General features: G+C 43.2%; 1 protein-coding gene across 4 annotated transcripts in view; it reads right to left on the bottom strand.

Moving 5' to 3' along the window:
- Nucleotides 1-1,842: 1,842 nt before the first annotated feature.
- The window catches only part of RNF214 (ring finger protein 214), a 167,106-nt gene continuing 146,611 nt past the window's right edge, over nucleotides 1,843-22,337 (bottom strand). For all 4 annotated transcript variants that reach the window (XM_063943309.1, XM_063943311.1, XM_063943310.1 and 1 more), the window contains exons 8-15: nucleotides 12,321-12,409; nucleotides 11,049-11,139; nucleotides 8,299-8,397; nucleotides 4,751-5,061; nucleotides 3,296-3,434; nucleotides 2,852-2,944; nucleotides 2,681-2,758; nucleotides 1,843-2,032 (exon numbers count right to left, since the gene is read on the bottom strand). In XM_063943309.1, the coding sequence (XP_063799379.1) occupies nucleotides 1,967-2,032; nucleotides 2,681-2,758; nucleotides 2,852-2,944; nucleotides 3,296-3,434; nucleotides 4,751-5,061; nucleotides 8,299-8,397; nucleotides 11,049-11,139; nucleotides 12,321-12,409 (966 nt within the window). In that variant the 3' untranslated portion in view covers nucleotides 1,843-1,966. The remainder of the gene's footprint in view (nucleotides 2,033-2,680; nucleotides 2,759-2,851; nucleotides 2,945-3,295; nucleotides 3,435-4,750; nucleotides 5,062-8,298; nucleotides 8,398-11,048; nucleotides 11,140-12,320; nucleotides 12,410-22,337) is intronic.

The raw sequence follows: 22,337 nt of genomic DNA, 5'->3' as shown, positions 1-22,337 counted from the left end.
TTCTAACTGGATTGCAGTTCTGGTTTGCTCACTGATAGGGGTCTATTTACTAAGCCATGAATGGAGATACAGTAGATGGAGATAAAGAGCCAACATACCAGCTCATAACTGTATTTTTAAAAACCCAGCCTGTAACATGGCAGTGAGGAGTTGATTGGCTGGGACTTTATCTCCGTCCGAGGCTTAGTAAATAGACCCCTACGACTTTTTGAATATTGTAGGTTAATGTTCCATGCATTCTGTGATCTGAATTGGACCTGGTTCCTAACAACACACTAGTAACAACAACCAGGGAATTCAGGATAATATTCACAGGATCTTAAGTAATCAAAATAGCACACTGGTAACGGGATGCCAGGAATTCAGGGTTACACTGGTAGCAGGATAATAGGAATTTAAGATTTCATACTGTAACAGGGTTTGAGGAACTCATGATTGCACATTAAGGTTTGGTAAGAGGTAATCTGCCAACAGGGTGGTTATGAACTTCTGAGAGCTGATAAGCATACTGGTAATATGGTTGTTGTGAGCTTCTGAGAGCTATTAAATGCCTATAAACTATGATATGTAGTTACATGCATCCCATGGACAGTTTTATTAAAGAATTTATGCCCTGCAACACATTGCTTTTAGCAAAGATATTTGTATGATTGAAGAAAAGATACTTTTATTTTTTCTTTGGAATCTTTCATGGCATGTAACTAGTGGTGGTATATAACTAGAAAGGATAGCAGAAAGTTTTAAATGACCCTAATTCTTCATGTTTAAGTGTCATCATCCCCCAACTCATCTATTCTATATTTCCCTTAATTATTTATGACACAATTATTTTTTGTCCGCCTGAGGGCCACCACCTCAGTTTTATTTTCTGTACTCATAAAAATAAGTTGAATATAGAAAACAGCTAATTTTAATTAAATGATACCCATGCATTATGCAAAATTATACATAGCAGCTGATTGGTTGCCATGGGCAACTTCTCCACTCTTTTCAGCTTCATGAATAGACCTCATAGCCTTTTACATAAAGTCATGACAGCACAACTTCACCAACATGCAAGGGAGACTAAACAGTTTAGTTTTATAAATTAGTCACCTCAGTTTGTTCAGTATTTTTTAATGCTTCAAAGATTAAAAGATCATGGATAGCCAAGCACTATATACCAGTTGGAAAATATATTAAACTGCTCTCGTAAATTGTCTTCATTTTAACAATTTTGGCTCTAGAAAGTTGAGAATAAGGAATATTACAATTCCACCTAGCGAGGTGCCCGCTTTTATAATGAAGGAAGCGAATACCTACCTTCTTTATGTACTGTATATTTAGTGTCGACCCTGGTGTTCGCTTCCAAGATTAGATCCAGATATTCAAATCTCATTAGTGGCAAACTTAAAGGGGAATTTCAAAATGTCAAAAAACTTCTTTACAAGCCTCATTTTACCTTCTATAGGTATGAAACCCTTGTTTTTTTCCATAATACCGATTTACTGTACTATGATGATCTCTGATGTGATGAATCCAGTTAAACATTTTTTGAGAATCCTCTTTTTCTTAACCAGACAGATTCACCTGATATGCTTGGAAGAATTTTTTTTTATTGGTGTGCTAGATTCGTTTGCCTCTAGCTGTATTTGATGTTTTGTGGTACGCGCGCGCACGCACGCACACACACACACCATTGTATTTGATACTTATTACAGTAGCTTGAGGCCATTTGCGTGTTACCGTTTTCATTCTTTTACACCCCGCTCAGTTTATCTTATATAGTGAATAAACTAGGTTTGAAACGGACCTTAATAACATAACTATGGAAAATTTAAGAACTAACAGGCAGAGACTATATACAATCTTCAGATTTATTGTATAGGTGAGCCTAAAGTGTTTGAGATTTGTGTACAAACACACTTTAATACTGTGGGAACAGGGACAGACAAATCCAGGCCCCTATGTCCTTCGCAGTTATGTATTATCGTTGGTTTGGGCAGTAGGGACAGGAGTTGCTTTGGTTGGCTATCGCCCAAAATTTAATACACTGTAGGGAAAAAAAAAAAAAAAAAAAGAGAATTATATGAGAATAGATCTGCATAATGAATAGTACATTCATTACAAACTTACTGATTCACAAAACGTACAGTGCACAAATTCATACAGCAACAATTATTTAAAATGCACAGTAACACATCTCTTTGTGCTGTTCCTGCACGCAGCACCAAGTATTGCAAACTATAGAAAAAAGGGGAAACATTCAGTATATGGAATGAAGGCTTACTGTCATTTTCCTTCTGGTTGGAATCACGTTCTTTATGTGATTAAACCAAAGTTCAAACAGGTCATTTAACTCGTAATTTACTGTCAATTGCAGTGCGTGGCAAAATAATATAATATAAATTACAGTCAGTTGATTGGGATATTTACAATGACCAGTGATGTGCTGTCCTCTTATAACAACGTTGATTTTTATTTTCCATATGTTTCAGCCATTCAACCAAAGCACAGACCACATTTCTGGTACGAACTATTATGACAGCAGTATTCATTCAGTTCAAGTGACTGGATACGCTGGAGTATGGGCATCTTAAGCGATTCCCCAAAACAATTCTGGCAGTGTTGTAAAAGTATATACCATAAGGGGGAGCATGATGGTAGCATTACAAATGAAAACCTCTTGTACTGTTCCTACCTCTCGGTGCATGACATGATTGCAAGACATGGGCTGCAGATCAAGGGGCTGTACAATTTGCTGACACCTAAGGCACAACTATAAAGGAACAGAAAAATAAAGATTTTCAGGAAATACAAGATACATTTTCCACCTTTATATGCGACTCAAAGTTCAGTAAATAAATCAAACCTGGGGTCGAGCTGAATATGCTCCATGAGCTGAGGGCAGGAATGAAGAGGTTCTTTGTGTGGTTTGATACTGAGGTCTCCCGTGGCCAATGGGCTGTAGACACAGAACAGGATGGAAGAGATAGAATCTGTCTATGAATCATACATACATCATGTTACACACAGTGCTCACTCCCATACAGAGCTTCTAGCTGCCCTCCCCCAGATACAACAACGTGGACATCACAAGTGGCTAATACCCAAATCAGTAGCATTAAACTAAGTAAGTAAAGCTGAATTTGTAAAATAAAAGTCAAAGTTCACATTTACCATAGTTGTACTTATTTTGATGGAACAGATGGTAGCTCCAGTAGACTATTTTGTATTTGTTACCTTATAAAAATATCACTGGATAGAGTTATATTGTCATGTTAGTGAGGAACTGTCCTTCTCATACTACAATCACCTGCGTCACTTTGTTAACTGGATTTGAGGCTTGTTCCTGAATCTTTGTGGCAACTAGCTGGCACAGTTCTTCCACTGTGAGGCCAGACAGCGTTCCGCGTTTCATCTTGATCTGAAGCAGAATGTCCGTTAGGTGTCCTCTGGGTAAGAATAGAATACAGTCAGGAAATGCAAGTGCCAAGGATCTATGCATTAAAAAAACCTCAAGAGCAGGCTTGCGTGGTCCAAGAGGTCTTTCTTAACCCATTCTATAAAACGTCCCAACATCTGGAGCCAGAGTGCTAGCTTTTACCTCAAGTATCCCCATACTTTTTTTCTTACATTTAATCACGTATGAAATGTAAAAAGCTCAACAGATGCAACTGTTTGATTATAACATAAACATACTTTAGTTATTCAGGTATGAACATTAATATTTAACTAGCTGTGCAGTCTCAGTCCTCACCGCCAGTCTCCCTGAATTTATGAGTATAAAATGTATGCTCACAACCATATGCCAGACATTAGCTTCATGGTATGATTTCTGACAACCGAATACTAATTCAGGATTAGGACATTTAACACTGTGAATTGTAATATCCCTATTCACAAAATGTTGATATGAACTAGGCAACTGGCTCTGCAACACAACTGTATATTGATGGTCAAGGGTCATTAATATTTCTACAGGCATTTAATTTATTCTAATTGGGACTTTAGTGACCAGGTCAGATCAGTAACAACAGTGTACCACATGGTGGGGAAGTGATAGGGTATATAAGTGTGGAATCTCAATTTGTACCCTTATGAAAATGCAGACTTAAAGCAGTGAAACATTGGTAGAAGGTGGTCTGTGCAGTTCTTCATAGCCCCGAGTGCTGCAGTGGAGTACACAAGTTTGCCCAGCACTCAACAGTGGCTTGTGGATTCCTGCTGGGATGCCCTCCTCAGGTCAATAATGGCCCCATGTATAATGTGTTGATAGGCGGCACTCCATAGTCTCATATATATATATATATATATATATATATATATATATATATATATATATATATATATATATATATATATATATATATATCTAAATTACTTATACATCTGCCACGGTGCTCACGAGTGGAAATGGAGTATATATGACGAAGTAAATAAATTGCAATATATATATATATATATATATATATATACACATATATATATATATATATATATATATTTATATATAAGCACAGTATTCGGGCAGCACACCTTTCAGATAATAGTGGTGCAGGTGCCAGCTTCAGATCCTCCCCGGCCAGGAGTTCAATACAACAGCAATTCACAAGCGGCACCCGGACAAATAAACTCACGATGATGCAGGCATGTGTAGCAGCTGCTACACATGCCTGCATCATCGTGAGTGTATTTGTCCGGGTGCCGCTTGTGAATTGCTGTTATATATATAGATATATATGACGCGCCCATGGACCAATATACTCACTTGCTGCATTGTGGGAATCTGCCTTGCAGCGTTTCCAGGATTTTGCTTGATCTGTCTGTACTTGGTGGACCCGGAACATCAGCATTACCTTGATGGTGAGATGTACTGTGTAGTCTTGGAGCGGAGGGCAAAGGACCAGGGAATGTTCCTGAAGTAAATGGCAACGGTGGGGAAAATTGGTGTGGAAAAGAAGCTGTAGCCAGAGTCCCCTGAGGTACAAAGTCTTTGTGTGGCATTGCTGCTGCTAATGGCGTTTGCTGGCTGAGCATCTGTAAAGGCGCCAATGCAATTTTCTGCAACATGAGGTTGGGCTGTAAAAATAAGAGAATAAGTTACTGAACACAGGCTATATTTTTATGTATTATAGTAAATAATGAACTGCATTGTGTGTTAATAAACACTAGCAGGCAAGAAAACAAAGTTTGGAGCACCTAATAAATGCGCAGGGATGGCTGCCTAAACCGTGACCACCAATAGAGGGGATGTCTCCCTATCCCCAAATGAAGCAAACTGGATAATAATATTTAGGTGGTGACAGTAGGGGGCGCCAAACCACAAGTGACAAAATCCTCTAATACAGATAATTCAAAATAAAACATATATAATTATATGACAGATGGTGGGATACGTCCCTTATATTTACTTGGTTTTGAGCGTGTAGAGAGTTCTTTTACTCTCCTGAGTCGGCCGATCTTTGTTCCCAGGATCTCTTTATAACATCCAATGTCATAGAAAACAAACAAAGGAGGAAAATCCTAGTGTAACACCGTTTTATTTTTTTCTAAAACAAGACTTCTTTAAAAACAACTAAAACATAATCCTAATCCGGTACAGATAGAGCACATGCAGCGGTGTGCAGCTTACTAAATGTGAGAATCGGATAATTACCAGATTGTTAGAGGAAACAAAGTCCTCGTTACAGCAAAAGATCTCAAACACCAGTCGGCCTCCCGGGAAATGGCGTCCTAGGTTTTTGCAGCAATCACCTCTCCCACAGAAAGAAAAACGCCACCTTCAACTGCGCCAACGCGTTTCAGGACTTGCTAGTCCCTTTCTCAAGACACTAGCCTTGAGAAAGGGACTAGCAAGTCCTGAAACGCGTTGGCACAGTTGAAGGTGGCGTTTTTCTTTCTGTGGGAGAGGTGATTGCTGCAAAAACCTAGGACGCCATTTCCCGGGAGGCCGACTGGTGTTTGAGATCTTTTGCTGTAACGAGGACTTTGTTTCCTCTAACAATCTGGTAATTATCCGATTCTCACATTTAGTAAGCTGCACACCGCTGCATGTGCTCTATCTGTACCGGATTAGGATTATGTTTTAGTTGTTTTTAAAGAAGTCTTGTTTTAGAAAAAAATAAAACGGTGTTACACTAGGATTTTCCTCCTTTGTTTGTTTTCTATGACATTGGATGTTATAAAGAGATCCTGGGAACAAAGATCGGCCGACTCAGGAGAGTAAAAACTCTCTACACGCTCAAAACCAAGTAAATATAAGGGACGTATCCCACCATCTGTCATATAATTATATATGTTTTATTTTGAATTATCTGTATTAGAGGATTTTGTCACTTGTGGTTTGGCGCCCCCTACTGTCACCACCTAAATATTACTAGCAGGCAAGAGACTGCAGTACATGTGCTACATGCTAGACTGAGGAGATCATACAGATGCAGCCTACGCCGCCCCTACCTGCCCTGTATATTCAGTATGTCAGTGTTGCAAATGCAGAGCTGTGCCCTGCCTGTTCTATAACTGCTGACTTGCGCCCTGCTTGTGTGCATGTGTGGCTTGCATCCTCCTCTCTCGTCATGTGAATGGTGTAGCTATGGCGCAGCACTCAGCCCTTTGCTCCGCCCATGTAAAGCGGAAAGGAATATTCCTAATAATGTAACATTAAACATGCTTCTAGATGCCATACTGTATATCTAAATCATTAGCATAATAATTTACTTGTGACCACAGTACAATCAAAGCAAATTATGGGTTATGAATGTGTCCAACATGACAAGCACCCTTCAATGAAAGTAATCATAGACCATCTTATATCGCAAATTGTGGGCACTACTGTGTGGCATAACATGAAATGTGTGCACTACTGTGTGGTATGTGATTTGAATGCATTGTGTGGCATAATGTGAATTGTGGGCACTACTGTGTGGCATAATGTGAATTGTGGGCACTACTGTGCGGCATACAATGATCTGTGGGTACTACTGTGCAGCATAATGTGAATGAGGGGCTCTATTGTGCAGCATAATGCGAGTAAGGGGCACTACTGTGAGACAATGTGAATAAAGAGCACTACTGTATGGCATTATGTAAATAAGGGGCACTACTGTGTGGCATAATGTGAATTGTGGGCACTACTGTGCGGCATACGATGATCTGTGGGTACTACTGTGCAGCATAATGTGAATGAGGGGCTCTATTGTGCAGCATAATGTGAGTAAGGGGCACTACTGTGAGACAATGTGAATAAAGAACACTACTGTATGGCATAATGTAAATAAGGGGCACTACTGTGTAGAAAAATGTGAATAAGGGACACTACTGAATTAAAGGTACCGTAACTTTATACATCAGCCTCCCTCCTTAGTGGTCAGCACCCTGCCCAAAAAATGCTAGAGTGCACGCTATGTTATAGACTTAGCCAAGGATGCAGTACTGAGACATAAGTGAAAGTTGTCCTTAGAAACACCAAGCTCTATAGATACAGACTCTTAGAAAAGAATTCCAAGTGATAGATACAATACTTCCACTGAGCATGCTCCATGCATAAGAACAGCCTGAGGGGAGCCTGAGGAGCAGTGCAATATGCAGGATCTATCCTTATGTCTGTTAGTGCTGACATGAGAATGGCTGTACAATTGCTGTCACTGAGTTACCAGAGTGTGTGATGGGGACCTCTCCACAAGCTCCGGTGTGTGAGCCCCACTACAGAGGGTATGGAAAATAATTTTGGCACCTTTACATTAATTATTTTATTAATGCCATCCTTCAACTTTCCTTACCACCCTGCTTTCTACGCCTGCCAGCCATGTGTACCTATTATCAGGTAAAGTTATGTTGTTGTTTTTCTGCTGGATAGAATCAAAGCAGTTCTCTAAATGCAAATATATACAATTCAGAAAGCACCACAAAGCTGCATCAAAGTGCATGGCACCAAATATATAAAGCTTGTCAAAATAATATAAATACACTGGTGAAAAGCATAGGAGAACGCCAGAAAGATAAAGCAACTCACACGCTAATAAAGGTAAACAACCCTTTCAACACCAGAAGTCTGCGATCCCCAGATACTGACAGAACACAATACACTGTAAACCTACATAAGACTTTCCTTTTCTGTAGTATATTACCCTACTATGGAAAGAGTGGGTGAGGCATATGTTCCATTGTGCAAGTCAGACACTCTTAGGGTGAAATTCAATTGTTTGATAAGTCAGTTGGGAGTCTGTTTTTTCCTGTCTATTAGATAGGAAAAAACAGACACCCAACTGACTTTTCAAACAATTGAATAACCCCTTTAGTGTGAATGACAAAACTTACATCAGAAGGAGGCGGCGGCAGATTTGGAGCCAATATTGATGGAAGGTTACTCAACTTGATTCCATTTTTGACCTGCTTAATGTGGTTGTCAATCTGTTCCTGAAAACATAAATAGGTCATATTAAAACCAGATTATACTTACTAAAGCCTTTTTATCTTGCTAGAGCAGGGGTGGCCAACCTGTGGCTCTTGAGCCGCATGTGGCTCTTTCTTTCTTTAAATGTGGCTCCCAACACTTGAAGTCACATTACCACAATAGATCCGGTAACCACTGCACTCCAGAAAGACACACGGAAGCACTACGAGGGCTGTGGACTGAGGAAGCCAGATACTAGAGATAAAACACCCACTGTCAAACAGAGGATCCTTAAGCCCCTTTCACATCGCCAATGCAGGATCCCACCTGGAAATTAGAAATGGTCCTTCCCGGGTGGGATCCGACATTGGACCCTAGCAGGTGGCTTCCCGACCCGGCAATTTGCTGGGTCGGTTGCCATAGCTGCAGGGGTGGGGGCACGGCAGCGGGGGTGGAGGCGGCATTGGGAGATGAGATCATCTCTGCGCCGCCTCTCCCTATGTAATAAACGGGTCCCATCGACCCGGGCACCCGTTTACGCTGCCACTGACCTGGTATTTAACCCAGGAATAACACTGCTTATAACCCGGGTTGAATTATCGGGTCAGGTAACCCAGGACTATGGCCCATTCACACCGCACACCAACCCGGGTCGATACCGGGATATTGTACGGTGTGATAGGAGTAATAAGGAGCTGCTACAATGGCATGAGTTGGCAGGGGGGGGGGGGCTCTGAAGTGACACATGAAGGGTTCTAGCAGGAGTGACACATGGGAAAGCTGGATGAAGTGACATAGGAGGGTGCTAGCAGGAGTGACACATGGGAAAGCTGGATGAAGTGACATAGGAGGGTGCTAGCAGGAGTGACACATGGGAAAGCTGGATGAAGTGACATAGGAGGGTGCTAGCAGGAGTGACACATGGGAAAGCTGGATGAAGTGACATAGGAGGGTGCTAGCAGGAGTGACACATGGGAAAGCTGGATGAAGTGACATAGGAGGGTGCTAGCAGGAGTGACGTGGGGGAGCTGACTGGAGAGACACAGCAGGGTGCTGGCTGAAGTGACACATGGGAGAGCTGAAGTGTACTATGTGAATCGTCTCATTATATTTTATATAGTTCTGGCTTTTTTAATTATTTTATGCGGAAGTGACTTCTTCAATACATTTTATGTTGGATCTGGCTTCAAAAATGTATTTATGTGGATCTGGATCTTTCAATGTATATTATACCAGGGCGTGGCCTAGCGGGCACAAGGCCACACCCCATTTTTGCATGCTCACCTTTGGCTCTTTGATGTACCTAACAAGATTTTTTGGCTCTTTGACTCGGACTGGTTGGCCACCCCTGTGCTAGAGTCTCAGAACCCACAGCCATTAAAAAAGCTCTATTACTGTTTTTCTACATGTTACACAAATTAGACTCTGCACTAATAAGCAAAATAAGGCTGGCATGGAAAGAATCCCAACAAACAAACCAGTTATAAATATAAACTTTAGTACACTGCAGCCACCGGTCTAGATAATACACAAAATATTGCAATGACTTCTATCAAAATTATATAAATATCATAATAATATAACTCTCTCCAGGAGGTGGATTATAATTGTAATATTGCAGAAAAATGCTGTCCCATATAAAAATGTTCCAAATGTCCAGAAGTTTTAGTATGTATAGAAATCGCTGTATCTCACCTATATCTGAGTTCAAGCAGGTAAGACCGGCCAATATCTCTCCTTTCAGGTGGAAATACACAGTGTGTGCACAATATATGATATTTCTGGACAAACCACTTGTGCTGTCCTAGTTCTCCGTGCTTTATTCCAGCTTATTGGAGGACAGTTCAATCACATATAGGCAATGATCCAATATTACATACTCTCCACTGCGGGAGACTGTGATGTGTCCAGGCACGGCGGCAATCAGCTGGTGCCTTCGTAACTCCCGGCTTGCAAGCAACGCTGTGCACAGTAAAACATCACGGACCGATCAAGTACAGCTGGACAGCGGGTTCCCTCTAACATGTTTCACTCCTGTCCAGGAGCACCTCTTATTAGGTTTGAAATTAGGGTATGCAGCCCAGCCACTTTTCCTCTGTATTTGGGTATATATTGTACACGTGAATTTGAGACTCCTTCTGTCTGGACTAGCACCCCACCCACCTGCCCTTAGGCAAATTTAATTAGTGTATGGTTCTTGAACAGCAGTCTACACACCAGAATTGCACTAAGAAAGGTAAGTCCTAGATAAATGTATATAATGTGTCAGTATTAGGGATGTTAGGGACCCACCTGATAAAGGTTCACCTTGCCATTGTAGGTGGACTAACATTTTTGGGCAAACATGTACTAAGAAACCTTACTATCACTCCATGTTAAATTGTAGAATTTATTATAAATTGTTCTGTTTATTAGCATTCTTATTTCTTGAAGTGTGCACCTGCTTTCTTCTTTTTTAGGTTTTTCTACAAACTCAACTTTCTCGTCCCTACTTTCTACCATGTTCCCCAGACCTAGCCTATGAAAAGCCACAGGAAGCCCATAAATGGCTTAGGCATCAAAGTACTGTGGTTATCCGACAGCTGGGCTGCCACAGGAGACCTAAACCTGCCTGATTTCAGGAAGAAGTTCCATGCTACTGCTTACAAACGCTCAGTCACGCACATTAACTTACCCGAAGGTTTGCTTTAAGTTGCAGTATCCCAGCCAGCCTGGCCTCCCACCTCTGTTTTAGCTGCATCCACTCCAAGTTGGCTGGAGCCACCCTGATAAACCATAAATAGATTTTACGAAAAATTTAATAGTAGCTTGTAACAAAATGTTTGGTCATAAAAGGCAGTTGTGGCTTTGAATTCATGCTTTTGTGCAGTTTGTTTTGCTCAGTTTATCTATAGGAAACATGCAGTTGCTTCGTGTGGATAAGCCATAACACTGACTCAGAATAAGTTACCAGGTAATCTCATAAATACCTGGTGGATATTTTGCAAGAAGTCGACCCTAAAACAGGTCCCGATCATGGGCTAGACATGGTGTCCAGGGGAATTAGAAGATATATCATCACATGCCTCAGCATACTGTATAAAGAATTCTGCCATTTTTGCCAAATATTGTCAAATTCCGATTCAACATTCCGACCTATATTACACATACTTTTCATGATCAACGGTAGTACAGGTTGAGTATCCCATAACCAAATATTCCAAAATACGGAATTTTTGGAGTGAGAGTGCGATAATGAAACCTTTGTTTTTTGATGGCTCAATGTACACAAACTTTGTTTAATACACAACGTTATTAAAAATATTGTATTAAATGACTTTCAGGCTGTGTGTATAAGGCGTAAATGAAACATAAATGACTTGTGTGAATGTACGCACACTTTGTTTAAAGCTGTGTATAAGGTGTATATGAAACATAAATGCATTCTGTGCATAGACTTAGGTCCCATCACCATGATCTCTCATTATGGTATGCAATTATTCCAAAATACGGAAAAATCAGATATCCAAAATACTTCTGGTCCCAAGCATTTTGGATAAGGGATAATCAACCTGTATTAATCTTTTCATTCGATCCATCTCTCCTATTCCCCACAGTTCGTTCTCCTTTCATCTCTCATACGTGAAATGTGGAGCAAATAAACACTCAGCACCAATCAAAATGGAGGGAGCAGTTTCAAATATTGCCTAAGTAATCTGATTGGTTGAGCAAATGTACCCCCAACTAAACTGCTATACTTTGTTGTTATCCCAATAAAAGCGGAATACCTAACCATTCTTCAAGCAATGAAAGCACCGCTAATGCAAAATAAACAAAGTATTACGATTAAAACCTGATTATTCTACACATCATGCTTCAAAACCATTTGATAGTGATACACAAAAGTCAAGATTTCCATCTACACCATGTTAGCCGCACAGATGGCCGCTCATCATTAGTTACTTACCTGAGATATGACAGGGTCACTTGAGCCTCTTTCTCTGCCTCTTCTAATGATATAAATAACAGATCTCTCCGGCTCTCCAGGGACAGAACCTATAGAAGAGAAAATGCAAGTTAGCTACACATGACTAAGAGAAACACTCTACGGGGGGAATTCAATTGTTTGAAAAGTCGATTGGGTGTCTGTTTTTTCCTGTCAATTCCTGTTTGGTCTAACACAACTGACTTTGCAAACAATTGAATACAGCCCTACATGTCTAAAGTAATATAACTCGCTATTCACCACTTCAATGCAGCGCGTACATAGAGACTGCAACTGTAAGCCTATATTTCAATGCAGTCAATACAAAATATCAAGAATATATTATATATATTATATATATATATATATATATATATATATATATATATATATATGACAAGAATTACTCTCCCACTGCGCTATTTCAAATAAAACACTAAAATTAATTAATTATATGGCTGCCTGTATCCTCTAAGTTCCCTGTTAGGAGAAACTAAATGTGTGAAAATATGAAACGAAATAGAGGAGATGGCGCCAAGGGAGTTATATCAACGCCCTACCTAAAAACGGACCCTTATAGTACTCTCCGGATAAATTACGTCAGATAACAAATACTAACATAAAAATTTATTAAAACAACATATAAACCCGACACAAATGTTCATAAGTATACAGAGTTGATACATTTACATTTGTCGCACAATTTGAACAATCAGTTTGTAGTGATGAGGAAAAAGCGTAGATATATCACTACGATTTCCTCCTTCTCCTTATTGTAGATTCGGAGGTAACATCAGATAATAGATAGATAAATAATCCAACGCGTTTCGTCTTGTTCCAAGACTTCATCAGGGGTAAAATCTCTTCATTTCAGAACATATTGTCAGCACATAAAAGGTCATTCAAAGATGTATGAACAACGTTTCAATATTTCAATGGGACTTGATTGATACAGCGAGGACCATACCTCATATATCATCAGCTTGAGTCTGACATTCAGATATTCGAATATGGGGAAGATTCATATGTGTATAGAATCTAACTGGTTCGCAAGCATAAGGAACCTCGTCGGTCAGCAGCTTGAACCGGACACTCAGAGACTCAGGAGTGAAGGCAATTCAAATGGGTATAATGTCTAACCAATTTAGAACACGTGGTAGACCCTCCAGTAGTGCAGTGCTGACAGCCAAGTCTCTGTATAATGAGCTCATTATACAGAGACTTGGCTGTCAGCACTGCACTACTGGAGGGTCTACCACGTGTTCTAAATTGGTTAGACATTATACCCATTTGAATTGCCTTCACTCCTGAGTCTCTGAGTGTCAGGTTCAAGCTGCTGACCGACGAGGTTCCTTATGCTTGCGAACCAGTTAGATTCTATACACATATGAATCTTCCCCATATTCGAATATCTGAATGTCAGACTCAAGCTGATGATATACGAGGTATGGTCCTCGCTGTATCAATCAAGTCCCATTGAAATATTGAAACGTTGTTCATACATCTTTGAATGACCTTTTATGTGCTGACAATATGTTCTGAAATGAAGAGATTTTACCCCTGATGAAGTCTTGGAACAAGACGAAACGCGTTGGGTTATTTATCTATCTATTATCTGATGTTACCTCCGAATCTACAATAAGGAGAAGGAGGAAATCGTAGTGATATATCTACGCTTTTTCCTCATCACTACAAACTGATTGTTCAAATTGTGCGACAAATGTAAATGTATCAACTCTGTATACTTATGAACATTTGTGTCGGGTTTATATGTTGTTTTAATAAATTTTTATGTTAGTATTTGTTATCTGACGTAATTTATCCGGAGAGTACTATAAGGGTCCGTTTTTAGGTAGGGCGTTGATATAACTCCCTTGGCGCCATCTCCTCTATTTCGTTTCATATATATATATATATATATATATATATATATATATATATATATATATATATATATATATATACATATACATATACACACACACACATACACACACTGTATATATATATATATATATATATATATATATATATATTCTATAAAGGAGCTTCATTGTACATTGGGGACAGAGGCCACAATGCCATAATGGAATGTCAATCACTGCATGTAACCCAGAGAACCCGAATGAACAGCATATAGGAGAAAAGACGCATGACCGGAAGTGACGTGACGCGATCCCAACCCGCGCGGCAGAACTTCCGATGGGGACGCACCAAGGAGACCATGTGGACGCGTCCACGGGAGATCGGACGGCCGGGCGGAAGTGACGGAGCTCCGAACTTCCGGTGATGACGCGCCGGAGAGACCGCGTGGAGGCGCACATGGGGAGGATTGACCTGACGGGCGGGAGTGGATGGACGCACTTCCGTGGGAGCGGCGATTCCTAATGCTGATGGACAAGGGAGTCTCAAAATAGGAGTTCAGATAGGAGGAGGAACTTGTGTATATGGATTTGAGTGACAGCTAGGTCCATCATAGCACAGTAGTAAGGAAGGATGTCATTGGGTGAAAGTTTTTATGATGTTAAATCAAGATCCACGATTGGTGGAGCATGGTTTAAAAGGGGATTCAGGAGGGGACATTTTACACATCGCCTTGAGAAAGACCCATAGCACTTTGGGTTGAAACGCGTTGGCTGTTTTGTGGATCCTGTGTTCCGGTGAAGGGTGAACTGCCATTCATTTACCAGAGAAGTACACCTGACTGCCTGCCCGGGGGGATCGTTGTGGTGACTATCCAAATAACACGCTTGTTTGAGGACTGTTTCAAACCAGTTCTCCAATTGCTCTGGTAATTGTTCCATCTGTAGCACCTTACACCTGGACTTATGGGATTGATATTTTAGAAACATTTTGGTTTTGTGTATACGTTGTATTAAATTTGAAAAATATTCAAACTGTATTACACATGATATGTTTTTATTCCATTTCATGTACTGAGAGTGAAATACGCATTGGCCAAAAGAAATCTTGAGGACCGACCTCTACAAAGGAATGTATCATTCTATTCAACTAAGTGACTCACATATTGTATAGGGGCGCCCAGCGATAACCACTGCCTATCTATATTGTACCCCTGGAGGACATGTTCCAACCTGTTACCAAAACAGACACATATACAAACACAAACCTAGAAATATAGGTAAGAAGAAGAGAAGGCTATGTAACACTGGTCTAGTGAGCCACAAATAAAGGAATAAGTGGGTCTGGTACTGCAGCTGTGAGCCCACCACAGTAGTAGCAACTGTTCAGGTGAACAGTGATACTATATCACTAAGTTAGTGTACTACAATACCCCTAGCAGTGTGTAATAGATAACAGAGAAAAAAATAAGAATTTACTTACCGATAATTCTATTTCTCATAGTCCGTAGTGGATGCTGGGGACTCCGTAAGGACCATGGGGAATAGCGGCTCCGCAGGAGACTGGGCACATCTAAAGAAAGCTTTAGGACTATCTGGTGTGCACTGGCTCCTCCCCCCATGACCCTCCTCCAAGCCTCAGTTAGGATACTGTGCCCGGACGAGCGTACACAATAAGGAAGGATTTTGAATCCCGGGTAAGACTCATACCAGCAACACCAATCACACCGTACAACTTGTGATCTGAACCCAGTTAACAGCATGATAACAGAGGAGCCTCTAGAAAAGATGGCTCACTACAGCAATAACCCGATTTTTTGGTAACAATAACTATGTACCAGTATTGCAGACAATCCGCACTTGGGATGGGCGCCCAGCATCCACTACGGACTATGAGAAATAGAATTATCGGTAAGTAAATTCTTATTTTCTCTAACGTCCTAAGTGGATGCTGGGGACTCCGTAAGGACCATGGGGATTATACCAAAGCTCCCAAACGGGCGGGAGAGTGCGGATGACTCTGCAGCACCAAATGAGAGAACTCCAGGTCCTCCTCAGCCAGGATATCAATTTTGTAGAATTTTACAAACGTATTTGCTCCTGACCAAGTAGCTGCTCGGCAAAGTTGTAAAGCCGAGACCCCTCGGGCAGCCGCCCAAGATGAGCCCACCTTCCTTGTGGAATGGGCATTTACAGATTTTTGGCTGTGGCAGGCCTGCCACAGAATGTGCAAGCTGAATTGTACTACAAATCCAACGAGCAATAGTCTGCTTAGAAGCAGGAGCACCCAGCTTGTTGGGTGCATACAGGATAAACAGCGAGTCAGATTTTCTGACTCCAGCCGTCCTGGAAACATATATTTTCAGGGCCCTGACTACGTCCAGCAACTTGGAGTCCTCCAAGTCCCTAGTAGCCGCAGGTACCACAATAGGCTGGTTCACGTGAAACGCTGAAAACAGCTTAGGGAGAAATTGAGGATGAGTCCTCAATTCCGCCCTGTCTAGAAGATCAGATAAGGGCCTTTACAGGATAAAGCCCCCAATTCTGACACGCACCTGGCCGAGGCCAGGGCCAACAACATGACCACTTTCCATGTGAGATATTTTAACTCCACAGATTCAAGTGGTTCAAACCAATGTGACTTTAGGAACCCCAAAACTACATTGAGATCCCAAGGTGCCACTGGAGGCACAAAAGGAGGCTGTATATGCAGTACCCCTTTTACAAAACGTCTGAACTTCAGGGACTGAAGCTAGTTCTTTTTGGAAGAAAATTGACAGGGCCGAAATTTGAACCTTAATGGACCCCAATTTCAGGCCCATAGACACTCCTGTTTGCAGGAAATGTAGGAATCGACCCAGTTGAATTTCCTCCGTCGGGCCTTACTGGCCTCGCACCACGCAACATATTTTCGCCAATTGCGGTGATAATGTTTTTGCGGTTACATCCTTCCTGGCTTTGATCAGGATACGGATGACTTCATCCGGAATGCCTTTTTTCCTTCAGGATCCGGCGTTCAACCGCCATGCCGTCAAACGCAGCCGCGGTAAGTCTTGGAACAGACAGGGTCCTTGCTGGAGCAGGTCCCTTCTTAGAGGTAGAGGCCACGGATCCTCCGTGAGCATCTCTTGAAGTACCGGTTACCAAGTCCTTCTTGGCCAATCCGGAGCCACGAATATAGTGCTTACTCCTCTCCATCTTATCAATCTCAGTACCTTGGGTATGAGAGGCAGAGGAGGGAACACATACCCTGACTGGTACACCCACGGAGTTACCAGAGCGTCTACAGCTATTGCCTGAGGGTCCCTGGACCTGGCGCAATACCTGTCGAGTTTTTCCCAACGGTTTATAATCATGTGGAAGACTTCTGGATGAAGTCCCCACTCTCCCGGGTGGAGGTCGTGCTGAGGAAGTCTGCTTTCCAGTTGTCCACTCCCGGAATGAATACTGCCGACAGTGCTATCACATGATTTTCCGCCCAGCGAAGAATCCTTGCAGCTTCTGCCATTGCCCTCCTGCTTCTTGTGCCACCCTGTCTGTTTACGTGGGTGACTGCCGTGATGTTGTCCGACTGGATCAACACCGGCTGACCTTGAAGCAGAGGTCTTGCTAAGCTTAGAGCATTGTAAATGTCCCTTAGCTTCAGGATATTTATGTGAAGTGATGTCTCCAGGCTTGACCATAAGCCCTGGATATTCCTTCCCTGTGTGACTGCTCCCCAGCCTCGCAGGCTGGCATCCGTGGTCACCAGGACCCAGTCCTTGCAACCACCACAGGAGGGACACCCTTGTCCTTGGTGACAGGGTTATCCGCTGATGCATCTGAAGATGCGACCCGGACCATTTGTCCAGCAGGTCCCACTGGAAAGTTCTTGCGTGGAATCTGCCGAATGGGATTGCTTCGTAGGAAGCCACCATTTTACCCAGAACCCTTGTGCATTGATGCACTGAGACTTGGCTCGGTTTTAGGAGGTTCCTGACTAGCTCGGATAACTCCCTGGCTTTCTCCTCCGGGAGAAACACCTTTTTCTGGACTGTGTCCAGGATCATCCCTAGGAACAGAAGACAAGTCGTCGGAACCAGCTGCGATTTTGGAATATTGAGAATCCAATCGTGCTGCCGCAACACTACCTGAGATAGTGCTACACCGACCTCCAACTGTTCCCTGGATCTTACCCTTATCAGGGAATTGTCCAAGTAAGGGATAACTAAAATTCCCTTCCTTCGAAGGAATATCATCATTTCGGCCATTACCTTGGTAAAGACCCGGGGTGCCGTGGACCATCCATACGGCAGCGTCTGAACTGATAGTGACAGTTCTGTACCATAAACCTGAGGTACCCTTGGTGAGAAGGGTAAATTTTGACATGAGGGTAAGCATCCTTGATGTCCCGAGACATCATGTAGTCCCCTTCTTCCAGGTTCGCAATCACTGCTCTGAGTGACTCAATCTTGAATTTGAACCTCTGTATGTAAGTGTTCAAAGATTTTAGATTTAGAATCGGTCTCACCGAGCCGTCCGGCTTCGGTACCACAACAGTGTGGAATAATACCCCGTTCCCTGTTGCAGGAGGGGTATCTTGATTATCACCTGCTGGGAATACAGCTTGTGAATGGCTTCCAAAACGGTCTCCCTGTCAGAAGGAGACATCGGTAAAGCCGACTTTAGGAAACGGCGAGGGGGAGACGTCTCGAATTCTAATTTGTACCCCTGAGATATCACATGAAGGATCCTGGTGTCTACTTGCGAGTGAGCCCACTGCGCGCTGAAATTCATTGAGACGGGCCCCCCACCGTGCCTGATTCTGCTTGTAAAGCCCCAGCGTATACTGAGGGCTTGGCAGAGGTGGGAGAGGGTTCTGTTCCTGGGAACTGGCTGATTTCTGCAGCCTTTTTCCTCTCCCTCTGTCACGGGGCAGAAATGAGGAACCTTTTGCCCGCTTGTCCACGAAAAGACTGCGCCTGATAATACGGCGTCTTCTCATGTTGAGAGGCGACCTGGGGTACAAACGTGGATTTCCCAGCTGTTGCCGTGGCCACCAGGTCTGAAAGACCGACCCCAAATAACTCCTCCCCTTAATAAGGCAATACTTCCAAATGCCGTTTGGAATACGCATCACCTGACTACTGACGTGTCCATAACCCTCTACTGGTAGAAATGGACAACGCACTTAGACTTGATGCCAGTCGGCAAATATTCCGCTGTGCATCACGCATATATAGAAATGCATCTTTTAAATGCTCTATAGGCAAAAATATACTGTCCCTATCTAGGGTATCAATATTTTCAGTCAGGGAATCCGACCACGCCAACCCAGCACTGCACATCCAGGCTGAGGCGATTGCTGGTCGCAGTATAACACCAGTATGTGTGTAAATACATTTTAGGATACCCTCCTGCTTTCTATCAGCAGGATCCTTAAGGGCGGCCATCTCAGGAGAGGGTAGAGCCCTTACAAGCGTGTGAGCGCTTTATCCACCCTAGGGGGTGTTTCCCAACGCACCCTAACCTCTGGCGGGAAAGGATATAATGCCAATAACATTTCAGAAATTATCAGTTGTTATCGGGGGAAAACCACGCATCATCACACACCTCATTTAATTTCTCAGATTCAGGAAAACTACAGGTAGTTTTTCCTCACCGAACATAATACCCCTTTTTGGTGGTACTCGTATTATCAGAAATGTGTAAAACATTTTTCATTGCCTCAATCATGTAACGTGTGGCCCTACTGGAAGTCACATTTGTCTCTTCACCGTCGACACTGGAGTCAGTATCCGTGTCGGCGTCTATATCTGCCATCTGAGGTAACGGGCGCTTTAGAGCCCCTGACGGCCTATGAGACGTCTGGACAGGCACAAGCTGAGTAGCCGGCTGTCTCATGTCAACCACTGTCTTTTATACAGAGCTGACACTGTCACGTAATTTCTTCCAACAGTTCATCCACTCAGGTGTCGACCCCCTAGGGGGTGACATCACTATTACAGGCAATCTGCTCCGTCTCCACATCATTTTTCTCCTCATACATGTCGACACAAAAGTACCGACATACAGCACACACACAGGGAATGCTCTGATAGAGGACAGGACCCCACTAGCCCTTTGGGGAGACAGAGGGAGAGTTTGCCAGCACACACCAGAGCGCTATATATATATATATATATATATATATATACAGGGATAACCTTATACAAGTGTTTTTCCCCTTATAGCTGCTGTATAGTTAATACTGCGCCTAATTAGTGCCCCCCTCTCTTTTTTAACCCTTTCTGTAGTGTAGTGACTGCAGGGGAGAGCCAGGGAGCTTCCCTCCAACGGAGCTGTGAGGGAAAATGGCGCCAGTGTGCTGAGATAAGGCCGCCGATAAGGGGGCGGAGCCTATCTCCCGTTTTTCTATGTATTCTGGCAGGGGTTAAATGCATCCATATAGCCCAGGAGCTATATGTGATGCATTTTTTTTGCCATCCAAGGTGTTTTTATTGCGTCTCAGGGCGCCCCCCCCCCAGCGCCCTACACCCTCAGTGACCGGAGTGTGAAGTGTGCTGAGAGCAATGGCGCACAGCTGCAGTGCTGTGCGCTACCTTGTTGAAGACAGGACGTCTTCTGCCGCCGATTTTCCCCCTTTTTCCTGTAAGGGGGCCGGCGGCGCGGCTCTGGGACCCATCCAAGCTGGGCCTGTGATCGTCCCTCTGGAGCTAATGTCCAGTAGCCTAAGAAGCCCAATCCACTCTGCACGCAGGTGAGTTCGCTTCTTCTCCCCTTAGTCCCTCGATGCAGTGAGCCTGTTGCCAGCAGGTCTCACTGAAAATAAAAAACCTAAACTAAAACTTTCACTAAGAAGCTCAGGAGAGCCCCTAGTGTGCACCCTTCTCGTTCGGGCACAGAGATCTAACTGAGGCTTGGAGGAGGGTCATGGGGGGAGGAGCCAGTGCACACCAGATAGTCCTAAAGCTTTCTTTAGATGTGCCTAGTCTCCTGCGGAGCCGCTATCCCCCATGGTCCTTACGGAGTCCCCAGCATCCACTTCGGACGTTAGAGAAACTGGCATTGTTTCTCCAAGTACCTACACCATGAGGTGAGGTATGGACTATACAACCTGACACCTGGTGCAGTGTTGGTATAAGGGGGGCAGGTTTGGCTTTTTCCCCAAGAAATTGTAGCAGAATATGGTCCTGCACAAGTTCTCCTTCACAGGAAATGCTCAGTGGTGCTCTGCTCAGCCAGGCTTAAAATGGCGGCTGAGTCTGCAGAGATGGGAGGGGTGAAGGAGGAGGGAGGGAGGAGAGAACGCCCTAGAAGCTATGTACCTATTGAAAGGAATGAGCAACAGAGCTGGGGCAGAGCTACGGGATATCCCCACCCCCCTTGTAGCCTCCATAGGGACCATTTCCACTCTGTAATGTCCCTGGTGGCCTAGTGGTAGCTTAGGAAAGGACCTAGTGCCACTACCAGAACCGCTGGAGCTGCCTCATCCCAGCAGTGTGTGCCGCGCTGTTGGTCTCTCGCTGAGCGGGAGAACCGGTACTTGTAAGCTCCCGTCTGCTGCAGCTGCTCCCGATGCCTGGGAGGTGCTGGGCCGGCTGGTCGTGTAGACATGGACCCAGCTGCAGAGCGGAGCGCTGAAGCGGGCAGCGGTAGCGCTAATAGCGCTAGCTGCTGCCTGAAGTAAATGAAAGTTACAAAAAAATAAGAATTTACTTACCGATAATTCTATTTCTCGTAGTCCGTAGTGGATGCTGGGGACTCCGTCAGGACCATGGGGAATAGCGGCTCCGCAGGAGACAGGGCACAAAAGTAAAAGCTTTAGGATCAGGTGGTGTGCACTGGCTCCTCCCCCTATGAGCCTCCTCCAAGCCTCAGTTAGGATACTGTGCCCGGACGAGCGTACACAATAAGGAAGGATTTTGAATCCCGGGTAAGACTCATACCAGCCACACCAATCACACTGTACAACCTGTGATCTGAACCCAGTTAACAGCATGATAACAGCGGAGCCTCTGAAAAGATGGCTCACAACAATAATAACCCGATTTTTGTAACAATAACTATGTACAAGTATTGCAGACAATCCGCACTTGGGATGGGCGCCCAGCATCCACTACGGACTACGAGAAATAGAATTATCGGTAAGTAAATT

Source organism: Pseudophryne corroboree, chromosome 10 (assembly GCF_028390025.1).
Source record: "Pseudophryne corroboree isolate aPseCor3 chromosome 10, aPseCor3.hap2, whole genome shotgun sequence".
Lineage (NCBI taxonomy): Eukaryota > Metazoa > Chordata > Amphibia > Anura > Myobatrachidae > Pseudophryne > Pseudophryne corroboree.
This window is presented reverse-complemented; position numbering and strand designations above follow the sequence as displayed.